Genomic DNA, 22,347 nt, shown 5'->3' on the forward strand with positions numbered 1-22,347 from the left:
AGTGATTGGGTAATATTGATGCATTAATGATATGGGTCTCTAGTGATTGCGTAATATTGATGCATTAATGATATGGGTCTCTAGTGATTGCGTAATATTGATGCATTAATGATATGGGTCTCTAGTGATTGTGTAATATTGATGCATTAATGATATGGGTCTCTAGTGATTGTGTAATATTGATGCATTAATGATATGGGTCTCTAGTGATTGCGTAATATTGATGCATTAATGATGTGTATTCACTTTTCTGGCCCAGGCCTATTGATTTTGGGGTCTTGCTCTGTTTGCATCAGTAGTATAGAAAATATGGACTTTTATTGATTACTGTGTGTTCTTATTTGACCTGTTTCTGTGTTGTTCACTTTCCAAATGATTTGTATGGTTCTATAACTGTATAATCAATGTACAGGATCAGAGAGATACCTACCCTGTACAGTTCCCCAGGGGTACAGGATCAGAGAGATACCTACCCTGTACAGTTCCCCAGGGGTACAGGATCAGAGAGATACCTACCCTGTACAGTTCCCCAGGGGTACAGGATCAATAGAGATACCTACCCTGTACAGTTCCCCAGGGGTACAGGATCAATAGAGATACCTACCCTGTACAGTTCCCCAGGGGTACAGGATCAGAGAGATACCTACCCTATACAGTTCCCCAGGGGTACAGGATCAATAGATAGATACCTACCCTGTACAGTTCCCCAGGGGTACAGGATCAATAGAGATACCTACCCTGTACAGTTCCCCAGGGGTACAGGATCAATAGAGATACCTACCCTGTACAGTTCCCCAGGGGTACAGGATCAATAGAGATACCTACCCTGTACAGTTCCCCAGGGGTACAGGATCAATAGAGATACCTACCCTGTACAGTTCCCCAGGGGTACAGGATCAATAGAGATACCTACCCTGTACAGTTCCCCAGGGGTACAGTCTGGCTTTCACCATCTTATTCCCGACTTTAACCTCCTCAACACTCCCCACCACAGCAAAGGGCAGATGGGCCTGGAACAAAGGATTGAATTTAATATATAAACATTTAGTAACACTTTACTAAAGCCTGCAGATACTGAATAATGCATTATGATGCAGTTATAATGCATGATAAGACTGTCATGAGCATGTATGACCCCCTTATAATATAATGACTGTAGTTTAAAAGACCACAGCAAGGTTTCACAAATAAGCCGGTGTTTTTTTGTTTTGTTTTAAGGCGTCGAGGAAGAGGAGGACATCGTTGTCTCCTCTTCCTCGGCAGTAAATCAGGGACGCAAGCAACCTGATTACAGTGTACAGATGCCTGGCATACACAACTGCATTGTGAGAAGACAAGGGTGTGTGTGCGTGCGTGTGTGTGTGCGAATCAGACTCACATTCATGGAGGAGTTGATCTCGGTGACAGCCTCGTCCTCAGTGGGGAACTGATGGATCTGAACACCGTTGCTCACCAACTCTGACATGATCTTGATCTTGAACTTGTGCAGCTCGCTCTTAGATATGGTGTCTGCCTTGGCAATGATGGGGATGATGTTTACCTGGAGTACAGGGAGGAGCAGCTAGTGCATCATCAGGTCTACTATGGTTTCTGTATTGACTCTGGATTGACACAAACGCAAGCGTCAAAAACGCAATGCAGCTCTACTTTGAGATAAAAATGTAACTGGTTGCGCCTGAACCTGAACACCTGTCAGTATCCTTCAGGGGAGCTGAGCCTGAACACCTGTCAGTATCCTTCAGGAGAGCTGAGCCTGAACACCTGTCAGTATCCTTCAGGAGAGCTGAGCCTGAGCCTGGACACCTGTCAGTATCCTTCAGGAGAGCTGAGCCTGAGCCTGGACACCTGTCAGTATTCTTCAGGAGAGCTGTGCCTGAACACCTCTCAGTATCCTTCAGGAGAGCTGTGCCTGAACACCTGTCAGTATCCTTCAGGGGAGCTGAGCCTGAACACCTGTCAGTATCCTTCAGGGGAGCTGAGCCTGAACACCTGTCAGTATCCTTCAGGGGAGCTGAGCCTGAACACCTGTCAGTATCCTTCAGGGGAGCTGAGCCTGAACACCTGTCAGTATTCTTCAGGAGAGCTGTGTCTGAGCCTGAACACCTGTCAGTATCCTTCAGGAGAGCTGTGCCTGAACACCTGTCAGTATTCTTCAGGAGAGCTGTGTCTGAGCCTGAACACCTGTCAGTATTCTTCAGGAGAGCTGTGTCTGAGCCTGGACACCTGTCAGTATCCTTCAGGAGAGCTGAGCCTGAGCCTGGACACCTGTCAGTATTCTTCAGGAGAGCTGTGCCTGAACACCTGTCAGTATCCTTCAGGAGAGCTGAGCCTGAACACCTGTCAGTATCCTTCAGGAGAGCTGAGCCTGAGCCTGGACACCTGTCAGTATCCTTCAGGAGAGCTGAGCCTGAGCCTGGACACCTGTCAGTATTCTTCAGGAGAGCTGTGCCTGAGTATCCTTCAGGAGAGCTGTGCCTGAACACCTGTCAGTATCCTTCAGGGGAGCTGAGCCTGAACACCTGTCAGTATCCTTCAGGGGAGCTGAGCCTGAACACCTGTCAGTATCCTTCAGGGGAGCTGAGCCTGAACACCTGTCAGTATCCTTCAGGGGAGCTGAGCCTGAACACCTGTCAGTATTCTTCAGGAGAGCTGTGTCTGAGCCTGAACACCTGTCAGTATCCTTCAGGAGAGCTGTGCCTGAACACCTGTCAGTATTCTTCAGGAGAGCTGTGTCTGAGCCTGAACACCTGTCAGTATTCTTCAGGAGAGCTGTGTCTGAGCCTGGACACCTGTCAGTATCCTTCAGGAGAGCTGAGCCTGAGCCTGGACACCTGTCAGTATTCTTCAGGAGAGCTGTGCCTGAACACCTGTCAGTATCCTTCAGGAGAGCTATGCCTGAACACCTGTCAGTATCCTTCAGGGGAGCTGAGCCTGAACACCTGTCAGTATCCTTCAGGGGAGCTGAGCCTGAACACCTGTCAGTATCCTTCAGGGGAGCTGAGCCTGAACACCTGGTAGGGGAGCTGAGCCTGAACACCTGTCAGTATTCTTCAGGAGAGCTGAGCCTGAGCCTGAACACCTGTCAGTATCCTTCAGGAGAGCTGTGCCTGAACACCTGTCAGTATCCTTCAGGGGAGCTGAGCCTGAACACCTGTCAGTATCCTTCAGGGGAGCTGAGCCTGAACACCTGTCAGTATCCTTCAGGGGCGCTGAGCCTGAACACCTGTCAGTATCCTTCAGGGGAGCTGAGCCTGAACACCTGTCAGTATTCTTCAGGAGAGCTGTGTCTGAGCCTGAACACCTGTCAGTATCCTTCAGGAGAGCTGTGCCTGAACACCTGTCAGTATTCTTCAGGAGAGCTGTGTCTGAGCCTGAACACCTGTCAGTATTCTTCAGGAGAGCTGTGTCTGAGCCTGAACACCTGTCAGTATCCTTCAGGAGAGCTGTGCCTGAACACCTGTCAGTATCCTTCAGGAGAGCTGTGCCTGAACACCTGTCAGTATCCTTCAGGAGAGCTGTGCCTGAACACCTGTCAGTATCCTTCAGGAGAGCTGTGTCTGAACACCTGTCAGTATCCTTCAGGGGAGCTGTGCCTGAACACCTGTCAGTATCCTTCAGGGGAGCTGTGCCTGAACACCTGTCAGTATCCTTCAGGGGAGCTGTGCCTGAACACCTGTCAGTATCCTTCAGGGGAGCTGTGCCTGAACACCTGTCAGTATCCTTCAGGGGAGCTGTGCCTGAACACCTGTCAGTATCCTTCAGGGGAGCTGTGCCTGAACACCTGTCAGTATCCTTCAGGGGAGCTGAGCCTGAACACCTGTCAGTATCCTTCAGGGGAGCTGAGCCTGAACACCTGTCAGTATCCTTCAGGGGAGCTGAGCCTGAACACCTGTCAGTATCCTTCAGGGGAGTTGAGCCTGAACACCTGTCAGTATCCTTCAGGGGAGCTGTGCCTGAACACCTGTCAGTATCCTTCAGGGGAGTTGAGCCTGAACACCTGTCAGTATCCTTCAGGAGAGCTGAGCCTGAACACCTGTCAGTATCCTTCAGGAGAGCTGTGCCTGAACACCTGTCAGTATTCTTCAGGAGAGCTGTGTCTGAGCCTGAACACCTGTCAGTATCCTTCAGGAGAGCTGTGCCTGAACACCTGTCAGTATTCTTCAGGAGAGCTGTGTCTGAGCCTGAACACCTGTCAGTATTCTTCAGGAGAGCTGTGTCTGAGCCTGAACACCTGTCAGTATCCTTCAGGAGAGCTGTGCCTGAACACCTGTCAGTATCCTTCAGGAGAGCTGTGCCTGAACACCTGTCAGTATCCTTCAGGAGAGCTGTGCCTGAACACCTGTCAGTATCCTTCAGGAGAGCTGTGCCTGAACACCTGTCAGTATCCTTCAGGGGAGCTGTGCCTGAACACCTGTCAGTATCCTTCAGGGGAGCTGTGCCTGAACACCTGTCAGTATCCTTCAGGAGAGCTGTGCCTGAACACCTGTCAGTATCCTTCAGGAGAGCTGTGCCTGAACACCTGTCAGTATCCTTCAGGAGAGCTGTGCCTGAACACCTGTCAGTATCCTTCAGGGGAGCTGCCAGGTGCTGTTCAACTCTTATGATGTCCAACGCTTCAGATGCTAACAAATCAGTGTCCAAAAATGTTTTCCAGCAACAGTATATTCCTGCAGGACAGTAGGTATAAGAGCAGCTCCTAATACAAGAACAAATGCATTTCAAACGTTACCTTGCTGTCCAGTTTCTTCATGGTGACCAGATCCAGTGATTTGAGAGAGTGTCCGGTTGGGGAGATGAAGTAGAGACAGATATGGATCCTGGTGTCGTGGTAGTCGAACAGGGAACGTTTGATCTTCATCTCCTCCTGCAGGTAGGTCTCAAACTGGGTGTCGATGTAGTCCACTATGGGTTTGAAGCTGCAGGGCACAGAGAGACCAGGATTTGGGCTTTGGGAATAGGGTCAGTTTCAATTACACGTGAATGGAGTAAGTCAGAAAAGCAGGAATTCCTGATCAAATTGGGAACAATCACATCCCCGAGAAAAGTGTTTAAAAAACAATTCAGATGCAGGGCCTGAAAACATGTATTTTTATTGAACCTTTAACTAGGCAAGTCATTTAAGAACAGATAAATTATTTACTCTCAAGCTCCTTAAAAGTATTTTCACCAGAAAATAAATATCCTAGACAGTTTTCCCTGCTATTCAAGAAACAAATAGTAGAGTGTCTGGGTTACAAACCGCAGCAATAATACCATCCCAAAAATGCACTCTTTCCCACTCCCCTGTTGTTGGACCATTCCAGTTCCCTTTCAGATTGCATTAGTTCTACCAATCATCCTCTCCCTTCTCCTGTCTTCCCATTCATTGCTGCACAAAGACCCAAAGCCTTCATTTATGCCAATCCTTTCCACTGTATGTGTGTTGGCTGGAGGGCCACTAGTTCAGAGGGCCTGAGGAGGCTGAATCTCCAGTGTAGGTCTTCTTATATCTACAGCCTGTCTTAACTTCCCAGCTTCAACGACTGACTGAAGTGTTATTTAATGACTGAGCCCAACCTGAACCCCAACCTTGGCTTGAACCCCAACCTTGGCTTGAACCCTAACCCCAACCTTGGCTTGAACCCTAACCCTAACCTTGGCCGGAACCATAACCCCAACCCCGGCCTGAACCCTACCCCAACCTTGGCTTGAACCCTAACCCTGGCCTGAACCCTAACCCAACCTTGGCTTGAACCCTAACCCCAACCTTGGCTTGAACCCTAACCTTGGCCTGAACCCTAACTCCAACCTTGGCTTGAACCCTAACCCTAACCTTGGCCTGAACCCTAACCCCAACCCCAGGCCTGAACCCTACCCCAACCTTGGCTTGAACCCTAACCCTAACCCTGGCCTGGACCCTAACCCTGGCCTGGACCCTAACCCCGGCCCGAACCCTACCCCAACCTTGGCCGGAACCCTAACCCCAACCCCTAACCCCCAGCCTGAACCCCTAACTCCGGCCTTGGCCTGAACCCCTAACCCCCGGCCTTGGCCTGAACCCCTAACCCCCGGCCTGAACAGTCCTGATGCTATCTCTCCCTACAGTACCTACACAAATCCATGACCTAAACATCTCAACCAGAAGTCAGGCAAGGTTATTCATCACGTGAGTGTGGTTCACCAAACCACCTCCTATCAGCCTCGCTAACGAAGCACCCAGCTGTTCCTGCAGTATCACCTCTCCTCCTTGTTGATCTGGTCTCCGAACCCCACGGTGTCGACTACGGTCAGTTTGAGCTGAACGTTGCTCTCCTTCAGGTCGTAGGTCCTGGGCCGCAGGTACACACCGTTCTGGTAGTGGCTGGCCTCCTCGGCCTCAAACAGTGTGTTGAACAGCGTGTTCATCAACGTCGACTTCCCTATCCCTGTCTCACCTGAGGTTGGAGAGACAAAAAAATACAAGTTGAAAGTAAGTAGAAATGAAAAAAAGATTAACATTTTAAAAAGATGTGAAAGAGTGAGTGAGAAAATAAAAATGTAGCGACTGAAGATGTTTTAGTCTGGGTACCGAAATGTTCCTGCCTTTAGCTACGGTAGAAATAGACTGGCAGTCAGGCTAGAGTTGTCTCTGTAGTGAGAAGTGAGACGTGTTAAGATCTTGAGGTAATGCTGGACACAGATGTAACATACCGACACACAGGATGTTGAAGCAGAATCCCTGTGTGACTGATTTACTGACCAACTGGTCTGGAAGACTGTCAAACCCAACATGGCCGCCCAGCTCCAGGCTACGCTTCTCTTCATTCTGCGGAGAGACAATCACATGTTAGAAATGTGTACAAATAAACAAAACAATACTTTTCAAATATTATAATGTCTCCTGAGTGGCACAGCAGTCTAAGACACTGCATCTCAATGCAAGAGGCGTCACTACAGTCCCTGGTTCCAATACAGGCTGTATCACATCCGGACGTGATTGGAAGTCCCGTAGGGTGGCGCACAATTGTCCCAGCATCGTCCGGGTTTGGCCGGTGTGGGCCTTCATTGTAAATAATCATTTGTTTTTAGCTGACTTGCCTAGTTAAATAAAGGTTAAATAAGAGGAGTGATAAACATTGTTTATACTCAAGACCACATACTCCTCCCCAGTTAAGAGCATTTTAGAAAATGATGTTAACCTCCTCTTAAACAAAATGACTGGATACCTGACCTGTAAAGGGTCTGTCTGACTAACCGTTAGGACTATAACCCCTCGGCAAAGACATGCCGCTGAGATACAAGGTCAGAAAGCTCTGCCAGGCATGTCAAAACAGGGAGGAACATCAGGTTCTGCAAATCAATCCGTTTCATTTCATACAGTTTTTGTACGTGTGATGTTTTATATGCAGAAACACCTGGGATTGGTTTTCCTTTTAATGCAATAGAATCACTTTATTTTCCAATGTGTCTTTTAGTACTAGATGTGTCTGAATGCCTGACTAATTAAAAAATACATCAAAATAAATCATATTTAACCTTCATTTAACTAGGCAAGTCAGTTAAGAACAAATTCTTCTTTACAATGACAGAGGATTGGGTTAACTGCCCTGTTCAGGGGCAGAACGACAGAATTTTGACCTTGTCAACCAGGGGATTCGATCCAGCAACCGGCTCTAACCACTAGGCTACCTGCCACCTCCTAATGCTAGGTTATATTTAACCCAGGACGAAATCCTGACTAATGCTAGGTTATATTTAACCCCGGATGAAAGCCTGACTAATGCTGACCCAGGATGAATGCTAGGTTATATTTAACCCAGGATGAAAGTCTGGATGAAAGGATGAAAGCCTGACTAATGCTAGGTTATATTTAACCCAGGATGAAAGCCTGACTAATGCTAATGCTAAAGGTTATATTTAACCCAGGATGAAAGCCTGACTGTAATGCTAGGTTATATTTAACCCAGGATGAAAGCCTGACTAATGCTAGGTTATATTTAACCCAGGATGAAAGCCTGACTGTAATGCTAGGTTATATTTAACCCAGGATGAAAGCCTGACTAATGCTAGGTTATATTTAACCCAGGATGAAAGCCTGACTGTAATGCTAGGTTATATTTAACCCAGGATGAAAGCCTGACTAATGCTAGGTTATATTTAACCCAGGATGAAAGCCTGACTGTAATGCTAGGTTATATTTAACCCAGGATGAAAGCCTGACTGTAATGCTAGGTTATATTTAACCCAGGATGAAAGCCTGACTGTAATGCTAGGTTATATTTAACCCAGGATGAAAGCCTGACTAATGGATGAAAGCTACTAATGCTAGGTTATATTTAACCCAGGATGAAAGCCTGACTAATGCTAGGCTATATTTAACCCAGGATATTAGCATGTAATCCATGTTCCCATAACCAGATACTGAACCATGGCTGTCTTCAGAATCTGCATCCCAAATGGCACCCTATTCCCTATGTGGTGCACTTCTTCTAACAAGAACCGGATGGGCCCTGGTCAAAAGTAGTGCACTACATAGGGAACAGGGTGCAATGTGAGACAGACCCTGTGCCATCTTCAGAAGCATGTTGTTATTCACAGCACAGAGGGCTGGACCAGCATGTTGTTATTCACAGCATAGAGGGCTGGGACCAGCATGTTGTTATTCACAGCACAGAGGGCTGGGCCCAGCATGTTGTTATTCACAGCACAGAGGGCTGGGCCCAGCATGTTGTTATTCACAGCACAGAGGGCTGGGACCAGCATGTTGTTATTCACAGCATAGAGGGCTGGGCCCAGCATGTTGTTATTCACAGCACAGAGGGCTGGGCCAGCATGTTGTTATTCACAGCACAGAGGGCTGGGACCAGCATGTTGTTATTCACAGCACAGAGGGCTGGGACCAGCATGTTGTTATTCACAGCACAGAGGGCTGGGCCAGCATGTTGTTATTCACAGCACAGAGGGCTGGGCCAGCATGTTGTTATTCACAGCACAGAGGGCTGGACCAGCATGTTGTTATTCATAGCACAGAGGGCTGGGCCCAGCATGTTGTTATTCACAGCACAGAGGGCTGGGACCAGCATGTTGTTATTCATAGCACAGAGGGCTGGGTCCAGCATGTTGTTATTCATAGCACAGAGGGCTGGGCCCAGCATGTTGTTATTCATAGCACAGAGGGCTGGGCCCAGCATGTTGTTATTCACAGCACAGAGGGCTGGGCCAGCATGTTGTTATTCACAGCACAGAGGGCTGGGCCCAGCATGTTGTTATTCATAGCACAGAGAGCTGGGCCCAGCATGTTGTTATTCATAGCACAGAGGGCTGGGCCCAGCATGTTGTTATTCATAGCACAGAGGGCTGGGCCCAGCATGTTGTTATTCACAGCACAGAGGGCTGGGCCAGCATGTTGTTATTCACAGCACAGAGGGCTGGACCAGCATGTTGTTATTCATAGCACAGAGGGCTGGGCCCAGCATGTTGTTATTCACAGCACAGAGGGCTGGGCCAGCATGTTGTTATTCACAGCACAGAGGGCTGGACCAGCATGTTGTTATTCACAGCATAGAGGGCTGGGCCAGCATGTTGTTATTCACAGCACAGAGGGCTGGGCCAGCATGTTGTTATTCACAGCACAGAGGGCTGGGCCCAGCATGTTGTTATTCACAGCACAGAGGGCTGGGACCAGCATGTTGTTATTCACAGCATAGAGGGCTGGGCCCAGCATGTTGTTATTCACAGCACAGAGGGCTGGGCCAGCATGTTGTTATTCACAGCACAGAGGGCTGGGACCAGCATGTTGTTATTCACAGCACAGAGGGCTGGGACCAGCATGTTGTTATTCACAGCACAGAGGGCTGGGCCAGCATGTTGTTATTCACAGCACAGAGGGCTGGGCCAGCATGTTGTTATTCACAGCACAGAGGGCTGGACCAGCATGTTGTTATTCATAGCACAGAGGGCTGGGCCCAGCATGTTGTTATTCACAGCACAGAGGGCTGGGACCAGCATGTTGTTATTCACAGCACAGAGGGCTGGGTCCAGCATGTTGTTATTCATAGCACAGAGGGCTGGGCCCAGCATGTTGTTATTCATAGCACAGAGGGCTGGGCCCAGCATGTTGTTATTCACAGCACAGAGGGCTGGGCCAGCATGTTGTTATTCACAGCACAGAGGGCTGGGCCCAGCATGTTGTTATTCATAGCACAGAGAGCTGGGCCCAGCATGTTGTTATTCATAGCACAGAGGGCTGGGCCCAGCATGTTGTTATTCATAGCACAGAGGGCTGGGCCCAGCATGTTGTTATTCACAGCACAGAGGGCTGGGCCAGCATGTTGTTATTCACAGCACAGAGGGCTGGACCAGCATGTTGTTATTCATAGCATAGAGGGCTGGGCCCAGCATGTTGTTATTCACAGCACAGAGGGCTGGACATGAGGACAAGGATGAGCTCAACGCAACAGTCATCTGTACCACTGGCCCAGTGCTCCACACACACACAAAGATCCTTCTGTGTAGCTGTTATTTCACAGGGTGAGGAGATCCATGTCTCCTGCCCTTAAAAATCACACTTAACAAAACACAATCTGTCATCCGCTTCACATCCATGTGCCCTAGTGTCCGTGTGCGGTGCAAACTGAATTGCACGGATGAATTGAATCACTAACTCAATAACTATGAGGTCAGAATGACAGTTGGCTACCGTTATGAACAAACACGGAAAGGATATCATATGTTGACAGACACACACGTCCTCAGTGTGTGTTCCTATAGTGTTGAACTAAGGATTAGCGCAGTTCCCTTATGGAGAGACAAGTGGCTGCTAATTACCTACTTATTAGGTTATCCCCAGGTTACCTTCAATTCACAGCAACTCAAACTAACTGGCCTCTTAGCAAGGGTTGCACTGAAACGTTAACTCTCCCTCTATTCATTGCAGCGATGTAGTTACTGTGTATCAACCCTATTTCCTCCACAAAACATGCAATATCTGCGCGGCTACAATAAACACGTTCCACAACTGTTACAATGTTTCACTGACAGTGGAAAGTGATACATACGTGGACCGAATTGATACAATGTAGCATTGCGTGGCTATTGGATTAATATCTGAGTGACAGCACAGTGAGGTGTCGAGATTTAGATTTTTTTTTTTACAGCAATATCAGAGTGCAACGACTAAAATGACTCAATTGCATACCTAGCATCAATCAACATTGTATAAGTAACCTAGAATAGGATTGAAATAATTATGCGTCAATAGTAGGCTACCGTTCTCCAAATGCTATCTAGCCTACGGGAAAGAAATCACTGCTCTCCCCGTGTTAATGATACCCGACATTAGCTGCTGCATACGCGCCTAATCAGCTCCTACTTAATACCTCCATATAGCAGTAGACACACTAACGTAGGCTATGCATAATGCACGAGGCTGTTTATTCACGACTTGTGTGAAACGCAGCAAATCTCTAGGCTACTTACAGCGAAGATGTCTATGTCCGTGGCGGCCATCGTGAAGAAGAGAAGCGTGGGGAGTAGAATTGATGAGGAGCTGTCTTCATCGGGACCTGGTGGGGTTGACAGTGGAACAGCTCAATTCATTCAACATGGCTACTTTGTGGCAACACCCCCTATATGCTGAAATGGAATTAGTTAAAGCCTCACATGCAGTAAGACTGTTGCTCTGTACATAATGGAGCCTCTAATGCTCTGATTTGGTACTGTAGAGGGGAGACAAATGACCCGCTTTAGTTTCCACGAGAACAGGTTTAAGAACGGAGAAACACTCACAGACCCTCTGCGCGGTGTTGGTCTGGTCCGGATGATAAACTGTAAATACAGAAGTTGGAGAACAATAATGCCAATAGTCAATGCCCAGAAAAAAATATGCTCCACCCGTTATACATCAAGCATGCATTATGACTTTGTTACAACAAGGCTAATAACAGGTGTTTTATGAACTGGCACAATAACAAAAACTATTCTGCGAAAGAAAACCAAGGTGGAAAACTAGACTGGACTACGATAATATGGAATAGATCCGCGCTCTCTAAACTGGGAGAAGAAAAGTGGATGATACTGAAACGTGAACGCGCATATGGCGCTCACCGGTCTGACACCCTTGGCGTGCACTGCAAAGATATTCTAATTTCCCATTAAAAATGTTTTGGCTTGGCACCGGAAACAGCAGGTAGTGGTGGTGGGGGACCCTCGACGCATCATCATAGAAGACGACCGACGGGACAGTCGGTGAGCGGAGAGTTTCAGAACAACATTTTCCCGCTATCTGGGAAGAGGTGAACAATGAAAAATCTGTATTTGACTATATAAACTATTCAGACTTATTTGTTGGAGCACGGTGGAGCAAAGTGAATCATTCGGTTTTGCTGAATACTTTTATACCTCAGATGAATTGCAGTGATCCTGTGGAAAATAAGCACAATAGAGATATATTCAAGACAATTATCCACATCGTGTTAGTCAAACAGATCGATGATGTCGAGTTTGTCGTTGTAAAGGAAAGGTTTCACGACTTTGTGAAAGGAGGAATGGATTTAACCACTGAAAAGTCGGATTTGGACGAGAATATTTGCCGTGACATTTCCAAATCTGGTAAAATACTGAACTCTTATTATTGAAGCACAATATGAATTGTGCTTCAATTGTCAATGGAAATAGCTTTTAAGATAATTTAAAACGTATGCCTCTGCATATAAATGAATTAGGATGATGCCCCAATGCGCGCCCTGCAGGTTATGGGGGTGCCATTAGGTCACGTAAACCTATCAAACATTCTTATCAAGAACCCCCCCACAATCAAGATACTGAATGTTTCAGCTGATCAAGGGATCAGAAAAACTGGAAAAACTACTGACCCTGTGTGTGCTATAGTGGCAGTGAAATCGCCACCACAGACAAGAACCAGTACTGGGATAAAGTGTCTACGAGACAGAAAATGTGAGAGATTCCAAGCAAGCTGGCACAGATCTCCCACTCCTCTACCACCAGAGGCAGCAGTGACTCCTAAACACCCTGGCAGAGTGAGCTCAGAGTGGGGTACAGTCACCTACAACTCCCCTGGGCCTTACACCAGACATCCAGAGCTAGGAGAGATGCCACAAACATCAAATCAAATGTATTTATAAAGCCCTTCGTACATCAGCTGATATCTCAAAGTGCTGTACAGAAACCCAGCCTAAAACCCCAAACAGCAAGCAATGCAGGTGTAGAAGCACAAACATCTGTCTCTCCACAGCTGAGGAGAATCCCAAACAAGGGGATGATGTCAAGGATGCCAATAAGGTTACCAATAAGGATGCCAATAAGGTTACCAATAAGGATGCCAATAAGGTTACCAATAAGGATGCCAATAAGGTTACCAATAAGGATGCCAATAAGGATGCCAATAAGGTTACCAATAAATAAGGATGCCAATAAGGATGCCAATAAGGATGCCAATAAGGTTACCAATAAGGTTACCAATAAGGTTACCAATAAGGATTTCAATAAGGATGCCAATAAGGATGCCAATAAAGGTTACCAATAAGGTTACCAATAAGGTTACCAATAAGGATGTCAATAAGGATGCCAATAAGGTTATGGATGCCAATAAGGTTACCAATAAGGATGCCAATAAGGTTACCAATAAGGATGCCAATAAGGTTACCAATAAGGATGCCAATAAGGATGCCAATAAGGTTACCAATAAGGATGCCAATAAGGTTACCAATAAGGATACCAATAAGGATGCCAATAAGGTTACCAATAAGGATGCCAATAAGGATGCCAATAAGGATGCCAATAAGGATGCCAATAAGGTTACCAATAAGGATGCCAATAAGGATACCAATAAGGATGCCAATAGGGTTACCAATAAGGATACCAATAAGGATGCCAATAAGGTTACCAATAAGGATGCCAATAAGGTTACCAATAAGGATGCCAATAAGGTTACCAATAAGGATGCCAATAAGGTAATCCAATAAGGATGCCAATAAGGATGCCAATAAGGTTACCAATAAGGATGCCAATAAGGATGCCAATAAGGTTACCAATAAGGATGCCAATAAGTACTCTGATCAATCTATTCCTTTGGAAGCTGTAGGTCATGATTGGCTGGTGAAGTCTGCTGCAGGTCTCTGGAGACTACAGTCTGCTGTTACAGGATCCGCCGCTGACCGAGAAGAGAGATTTCATCTCAGGTTTCACTGCCCTCCACTGGGCAGCAATACAGACATGGTCTGCAACATCCTGGACATCTCCAAGAAGAGAGGCACGGAGGTAGACGTCAACATCAGAACACAGGCAGGTTATTTTTATTTTACCTTTATTTAACTAGGCAAGTCGGTTAAGAACAAATTATTATTTTCAATGACAGCCTAGGAACTAACTGCCTGTTCAGGGGCAGAACGACAGATTTGTACCTAGTCAGTTCGGGGGTTTGAACTTGCAACATTCTGGTTACTAGTCCAACGTTCTAACCACTAGGCTACCCTGCCGCCCCTATCAACAGCAAGGTTATATTCCTCTACACGTCGCTGTCATACACAGACACGATGGAGTCTGCTGGCCAGAGACTATGGAGTGAATACACTGAGCAGACTGATGGAACAAAGGAGGAGACAAACACCACGCTGTTGAAGACACAGAGGATGACAGAAAGCATGGGCTGATAATGTTTTGCAGCTTTTTGGCACATCAGCTGCTTACTCATTTAAGTCAGTTCCCTTCAGTTGCTGAATCTGCCATAGAGAGCCTTGACCAAAATGACGATGACCCACTCTTTCTGTGAGCCAGCGTAGCCTGTGTGTGTGGAGGGGGGTCTGGAAAAAACAACAATGAACCTGAATTAGGGCCAGACTAGTTACCATAATGTTCTCATGTTGCCATTGACAGTTTTTTCTATTGTCTCTTTTTGGTCCATTTAGATTGTTAATATAGATTATATACAAAAAATGTAAAAAATGTTATGGTTAAAAATGTTCATGTTTTACTGTGACTTGTTGTATGCTCCTAAGTGGACCATAAGGTTAAAAACCAAACCAAATTTAGAAAACTAAACTAAAAATAATTAAATAATACACTAAAAAACTAAGTATCTCCGCCAGAGTGTCTCTTTTGGGTTACTTTTGCCGGTCACACGCCTGGATAAAGGAGGAGGGTTGTAATTGTGACATTAAAAAAAACAAAGAATCTACAGAAGAAAGTTCATTTGTAGTTCTAAACATATTTGGGGTGTTTTTTTTACTCACTTTTTGTCTCTCCCACGACGTTATTCCTCTCTCCTACAGCGTTCATGACAATTACATCCACTTGGCCCGATTATGCAAATTAAGCGATGACGTCATTTAGCGATTTCTAGCGACTTTTAGGACAGCCAATAGCTACTTTCCTTACTGAGGAGTTGGCAACACTGATTTAGGGGCTTCATAGCAAAGGGGATGAATACATATACAAGCGCCACTTTTCCGTTTTTTTCCCCCTATTTTACCAATTTTGTGTATGTCCATTACATGAAATAAAAATACATTTAAATTGCAGGTTGTAATGCAGTAAAATAGGAAAAAACGCCAAGGGGGATGAATACTTTTGCAAGGCACTGTACTTGGAGCACCTCATCCTTGTGAAACAGAAAACCTCTGGGATGAAATAAATAAAAATCTATCTTTACAGTGTAAAAATGTTTACATGTAATCAGCACAATGTTAAACTTTAACATACTTTTATAACAGCTTTCTACTCCATAAACTCATATGGCACTGAGCTGAGAACTGGCAAATGCCTCCTGCAGTAAAGACAACAACATACTTTTCCTGTGTATGTATGTATGTATGTATGTATGTATGTATGTATGTATGTATGTATGTATGTATGTATGTATGTATGTATGTATGTATGTATGTATGTATGTATGTATGTATGTATGTATGTATGTATGTATGTCACAGTTCTGTGTATTTAACCTCCCCACGTGTGTGTGACTGTGTCCTCTCTGTGTGTGTGTGTGTGTTGTCACCCTGTCACCTTCCCCCCTGTGGCAATGTGTCATCTTTACTAGATGTGTGTCTTCCACTGTATGTATGTATGTATGTATCCTTTTTATTTAACACCTCCCACACTGCCCCTATATATATGTGTGTGTATGTCCCTAGGCCGTCATTGAAAATAAGAATTTGTTCTTAACTGACTTGCCAAGTTAAATAAAAAGGTAGGTAGGTAGGTAGATACGTACATACAATGAGGTTAGAATAATTCATACTGAGAAATTCATTAAATGAAAATTCCCTAAACAAAAATAAGTAATATTTTTTTATATATATTTTTTCAATTTGAAATGAAAACAATCTCAGTAAGGTACTTATTGTTACCCAGAAATGATTTGATATTGAGATAAAAACGTCAAGTGGAAGAGTTGGAGACAGAAATACAATACACAAGGAGGTACGGACAGACAGAGTATCAGTACAAGCCCACCCTGACACGACCTTGGTCTTCTGATGGAAGTAGATTTTTTTTGTGGCCACAGTTAAATGTTTATGGTATTGAAGACTTGGTTAATTACACGGACGGTGCTCACCTGTAATCAGCTTATAAAAATCAGTCCTTGTACGATGCACTGGCACCTGAAGTGGCTCCTTCGGAACGGTTCATATTTCTACATCTGCGTACAGACGTTACCGTCCAAGGACCTTCACATTTTCGACGTAAGAGTTGATTGCGCACACCTGTTCAATTTGAGAGACTCGTGTATAGGTTGGTTGACTTGAGAGCGTTCTCCAGCAAGTTGACGGATTGATTTACAATGGAGACTCTCTTCCACTTGACCTCTGTTTTACTACAACTCTTGATCAGCGGCCTTTCATTTGGATCGACCCCGACCACGTCGAATCTAGCTGATTACGAGTTTGGCGATTCCGTTTTATACCAACATGGCAGTATCTTGTCACCCCTTCTGAAGGCGCTGACCGCACAGGGAGATCCATGGCGATCCACCCCAGTAATGAGACCCGAGTCGAGATATGTTCGATACATGAAACGACTGTACAGGATATCTTCAAGACATGAGAGGAGTTCAGAAAGGAACAACCACTTGTACAACACAGTTCGACTTATAACACCGCGTGATGAGTGCCTGGAGCAAAGCAAAGGTGAGTTTTGGGTAAACTATTTTTTTTTAAATATGGAAGGCCTATCTTACATTGGGACACTAATTTAAAACTGAGTGTACAAAACATTAGGAACACCTGCTCTTTCCATGACCGACTGATCGGGTGAAAGCTATGATTCCTTATTGATGTCACTTGTTAAATCCACTTCAATCAGTGTAGATGGAGAGAAGAGGCGTTTTTAAGGAAGGACTTTTAAGCCTTAAGACATGAGCTGTGTTAGAATACTCATACATACCATGCTGTTGTGACGTAAATTGAGTCAAATGCTTATTGGTCATAGTATGGATATAGTTACTATGCCAAAAGTTACCAGCTGTCATACTAAGTTCACCAAAAGACAAAGTGAAGCAGTGGACACTTAAGCGCTTTTAGGGCCCATTATGCAGTTCTTCAGAAAATAGTGTGGCTTCACAATGTTTTCAGATTTGTCGAAAATATGCATTACACAAACGGTGCCAAAGTTATAGAAATCAGTCCTCATGTGGAACATCGAAGAGCAGGAGTTCACATCTGCGTACAGACGTTACCGTCCAAGGACCTTCACATTTTCGGGGTAAGAGCAGATTGCGCACACCTTCGGGGAAGAGCACCCAGCAGGAGACATTTACAATGGAGACTCCTTCCACTTGACATCTGTTTTACTAGCAACCCAGGAGACATCATTTGGATCGACCACCACGTCGAATCTAGCTGGAAGAGCACCCAGGAGACAACGGGGAAGAGCACCCAGGAAGAGCACCACAGGAGATCATCGGGAAGAGCAGTAATGAGACCCGAGTCGAGATAGGAGACATCGGGGAAGAGCACCCAGGAGACATCGGGAAGAGCACCCAGGAGACATCGGGAAGAGCACCCAGGAGACATCGGGGAAAGCACCCAGGAGACATCGGGAAGAGCACCCAGGAGACATTGGGACAAGAGCACCCAGGAGACATCGGGAACAGCACCCAGGAGACATCGGGAAGAGCACCCAGGAGACATCGGGGAAGAGCACCCAGGAGACATCGGGGAAGAGCACCCAGGAGACATCGGGGAAGAGCACCCAGGAGACATCGGGGAAGAGCACCCAGGAGACATCGGGAAGAGCACCCAGGAGACATCGGGAAGAGCAGGAGACATCGGGAAGAGCACCCAGGAGACATCGGGGAAGAGCACCCAGGAGACATCGGGAAGTTCACCAAAGACAAAGTGAAGCAGGAGACATCGGGGAAGAGCACCCAGGAGCAGTTCACAGGAGACATCGGGAAGAGCACCCAGGAGACATCGGGGAAGAGCACCAAGACATCGGGAAGAGCAGGAGACATTGCACAGGAGACATCGGGAAGAGCACCCAGGAGACATCGGGAAGAGCACCCAGGAGACATCGGGGAAGAGCACCCAGGAGACATCGGGAAGAGCACCCAGGAGACATCGGGGAAGAGCACCCAGGAGACATCGGGGAAGAGCACCCAGGAGACATCGGGAAGAGCACCCAGGAGACATCGGGGAAGAACCCAGAGACATCCACCCAGGAGACATCGGGGAAGAGCACCCAGGAGACATCGGGGAAGAGCACCCAGGAGACATCGGGGAAGAGCACCCAGGAGACATCGGGGAAGAGCACCCAGGAGACATCGGGGAAGAGCACCCAGGAGACATCGGGGAAGAGCACCCAGGAGACATCGGGGAAGAGCACCCAGGAGACATCGGGAAGAAGAGACATCCACCCAGGAGACATCGGGAAGAGCACCCCAGGAGACATCGGGGAAGAGCACCCAGGAGACATCGGGGAAGAGCACCCAGGAGACATCGGGGAAGAGCACCCAGGAGACATCGGGGAAGAGCACCCAGGAGACATCGGGGAAGAGCACCCAGGAGACATCATCGGGGAAGAGCACCCTTCTCCAGCGTGCCAGTGGCCGTTGAAGATGTGCATTTGCCCACCAAAGTTGGATACGATGCCGAACTGCAGTCAGGTCAAGACCCTGGTGAGGACGACGAGCACGCAGATGAGCTTCCCTGAGGGTTTGACAGTTTTTGGGACCAGTTTGTGCAGAAAATCTTCTGTTGTGCGAGCCCACAGTTTTGTCAGCCTTCCAGGTGGCTGGTCTCAGACGATCCTGCAGGTTTAGAAACCGGATGTGGAGGTCCTGGCATGGCTACATGTGGTCTGCAGTTATGAGGCCGGTTGGACATACTGCCAAATTCTGGAAAATGTTGGAGGTGGCTTATGGTAGAGAAATGAACATTTAATTATCAACAGCTCTGGTGAACATTTATGCAGTAAGCATGCCAATTGAATGCTCTGTCATCTGTGGTATTGTTGTGACACAACTGCTCTTTTTTTTTTACAATGGCCTTTTATTGTCCCCAGCACAAGGCACACCTGTGTAATGATCATGCTGTTTAATTATCATGCTCTTTTTGATATGCCACACCTGTCAGGTGGATGGATTATCTTTTAGAAGGAGAAATGCTCACTAACAGAGAATTAAGCTATTTGTGTGTATGGGGAAATGTGTTTTATTTCAGCTCAGGGAACATAGGACCAACACTTTAGATGTGGTCCTTCTGTAGCTCAGTTGGTAGAGCATGGCGCTTGTAACGCCAGGGTAGTGGGTTCGATCCCCGGGACCACCCATACGTAGAATGTATGCACACATGACTGTAAGTCGCTTTGGATAAAAGCGTCTGCTAAATGGCATATATTATTATTATGTTGTGTTCTAGGTTTTTGTGCAGTGTGTATTATTTGATATTTTTAGGCCATTGAAGTTGACACTTAGTTTTATCTCAGGCCTTTACTCTTCCCATGTTTTTCGAGCATATGTAGGCCTAACCTATAGTTTTCATTAAGCTACTAAAGAGGTTGTCACAGTTCTACCAAAGATGGTTAATAAATGAAGATATCCTACTCAGGCCATTGTAATTTTTTTCATTTTTAAATGTCACAGTTCCGTTCTGCTTAAGAGGTGTCTCTCCCATAGGCACCAATGCATTAGCAGCTGTGTCTGGTCTGCTTAGTTTGACTATATGAAGCAGAAAAAAAGGAGTGAATGAGATGTCTCTGGTTCTACTTCTTATAGGCCTACATTTCCCATGTTTCTCTTCAGAGTTCTTCATGCAAGACCTCTCCTACAATTTGGGCCGTGTCAGAGCCAAGGAGCAGCTCCTGAAATCTGTCCTGCTGTACTCCTTCGACCAAGAGCAGGCCACGTTCATGACTAACCAGTGTTACCAAGATGTGAAAGAGCAGGACACCCACAATCAGTGTCCTCTCTGCCCAAGCACCCATCACTCGGTTAACTTCCTGTTCCACACGGATCGCAGGAGGAAGTGGGTTGAGGTGATTTTTGGTTTAATTCAATGCAAAAAAAAACATTTTGTTACCTCAGGAAAATCGTATAAGGACTATAAAGGGCTATATTTGATCATTTTTTTAAAAGCACAATTTAACAAACTATGTGGATACACTGCATTTACAATCGGAGGATGTTAAACCACAATGCTAACTTATTTTCATTGTGGCCCTCAAGGTGGACATCACAGCTTTCCTCCGCCCTCTCATCCAGTCCCACAAGAAGGACATCCACCTACTGCTCAACCTGACCTGTGTGGAGGGCAGAGGCAGGGTATCTAAGGCTGGAGGAGAGGAGTGGAGCGCTAGGAGCCCCATGGAGCTCCACCTAAGGTCTCCGTCCTTGCTGCTGTATCTCAACGACACCAGCGAGCTGGCTCACCAAAGATGGCTGCCCACCACGTCACAAGGTCATCCGAGGTCTGCCAATGAGGTGGACACCTTAGCGAGCCTGGCGGAGTTCAAACCAGAGCAAAGGATCATCCGGAGCGAGAGGAGGCGGCTGAGGAGAGAATCTCCATATCTGTCGACGAACAACGCCGAAGACAAAACGAGGACCTTCCTCCCGGACCTCCTCCCGAGTTCTGACTTCCCTACGAGTGACTGTGCCTTGTACGACTTCAGAGTGAGCTTCAGTGAGCTCAAACTGAGCCATTGGATCATTTTCCCCCACAGGTACAACCCCAGGTACTGTAAAGGCACCTGTCCCAGGGCTGTGGGGTTCATCTACGGCTCCCCCAGACACACCTTCTTCCAGAACATGATCTACCACAAACTGGACTCTTCTGTGCCAAGACCTTCCTGTGTTCCTTCAGAGTACAACCCCCTGAGTGTTTTAACCCTTGAAGCTGACTCCCTCGCCTACAAGGAGTTAGATGAAATGATCGCTACGAGGTGTACATGTCGCTAAAGTCCCACCTCCAGGGTCGGGCTCAATTCCATTTAAATCTAAATTGAAATTCCAATTGTTCTAAATACTTTTCAATGTAAAAAGTGACTGAATTTAAATGGAATTGACCCCGACCCTACCTACCTTCCTGCCTGATGACGTTTTACCAGCCTCAACACTTTGACTGTTAACCTAGCTACTGCGTTGACTGCCGCTCGACTTATTCCATCCTCAAGCGCTTGACTTCAATTACTTCCTCACATTAATTGTCTAGTGTAACATCCTGGTCTTGTGACTTCATGTCAAAACATCCGTGTCTTTGTCAAAACATCAGTGCGTTGAGCTTGATTTGATCTAGAACAGATGTATTTACTCACTTGCCAAAGTATTTTTTTTATCTAAATGGAAGATATGTCATTATTTTCTCTTTGTTTATGTGAAGTGATAGGAGGAATGTTGTGAAGACGTCTTGTTTGTCATCTGCTTTTGCAATGTGTTGACATGCATGGATTGATATTTTACAAATGAATTTAATATAATTTATTATTAATATGATTTAAGTTATTTTTGTTAATTTATTTTGGGTGTTTTGTCATTATTCTTTCACACTAACTGGTACATTTTAAGTACATCTGTTTTGGACAAAATATTGTTTTAAAGTAGTCCTATATACTCGTCTCAAACACTTTCACGTTTCATTTTATTCCTGGGGATTGCAGACTGTTGTTTTATGGACAACCCCTCTTTTCATACGGTCCAGAATGTAAGTTATCTTGTATGGCCAACTTGATGTTTCAGTGTGTATTTATTACCCTGGGTCATGAAATGACTGCATACCTATATGAATTTGTATTGGCAAATTTAACTAAAATGCATGTCGTCTATTTATGCAACAACAAAAAAAAATATTGTACAGTCTTGTTTGGCTCACTGATTATCACAATGTTAAATTTGATAACTTAAAATAAAGAGTACACAAAGATCCTTGTTTTATTCCA

General features: G+C 45.9%; 2 protein-coding genes across 4 annotated transcripts in view; one reads left to right on the plus strand and one right to left on the minus strand.

Annotated features, from left to right (window-relative positions):
- Positions 1 to 12,029, minus strand: part of LOC124011406 (septin-8-A-like) — a 28,226-nt gene extending 16,197 nt beyond the window's left edge. Inside the window, exons 1-7 of one of the 3 annotated variants that reach the window (XM_046324745.1) lie at positions 11,750 to 12,029; positions 11,437 to 11,522; positions 6,670 to 6,784; positions 6,218 to 6,413; positions 4,730 to 4,916; positions 1,379 to 1,540; positions 914 to 1,010 (exon numbers count right to left, since the gene is read on the minus strand). In XM_046324745.1, the coding sequence (XP_046180701.1) occupies positions 914 to 1,010; positions 1,379 to 1,540; positions 4,730 to 4,916; positions 6,218 to 6,413; positions 6,670 to 6,784; positions 11,437 to 11,466 (787 nt within the window). In that variant the 5' untranslated portion in view covers positions 11,467 to 11,522; positions 11,750 to 12,029. Of the gene's footprint in view, positions 1 to 913; positions 1,011 to 1,378; positions 1,541 to 4,729; positions 4,917 to 6,217; positions 6,414 to 6,669; positions 6,785 to 11,436; positions 11,608 to 11,745 lie in introns of those variants that run through there. The other 2 variants (XM_046324744.1, XM_046324746.1) reach the window with 2 other exon arrangements.
- Positions 12,030 to 16,576: 4,547 nt separating this feature from the next.
- Positions 16,577 to 21,453, plus strand: gdf9 (growth differentiation factor 9). The gene is made up of 3 exons (XM_046324618.1): positions 16,577 to 17,102; positions 20,216 to 20,448; positions 20,639 to 21,453. Exons 1-3 carry the CDS (start codon positions 16,757 to 16,759, stop codon positions 21,368 to 21,370), a joined length of 1,311 nt encoding a protein of 436 aa, XP_046180574.1. The 5' UTR covers positions 16,577 to 16,756; the 3' UTR covers positions 21,371 to 21,453.
- The last annotated feature ends 894 nt before the right edge of the window (positions 21,454 to 22,347 follow it).

The sequence above is a fragment of the Oncorhynchus gorbuscha genome, linkage group LG23 (assembly GCF_021184085.1).
Source record: "Oncorhynchus gorbuscha isolate QuinsamMale2020 ecotype Even-year linkage group LG23, OgorEven_v1.0, whole genome shotgun sequence".
NCBI lineage: Eukaryota > Metazoa > Chordata > Actinopteri > Salmoniformes > Salmonidae > Oncorhynchus > Oncorhynchus gorbuscha.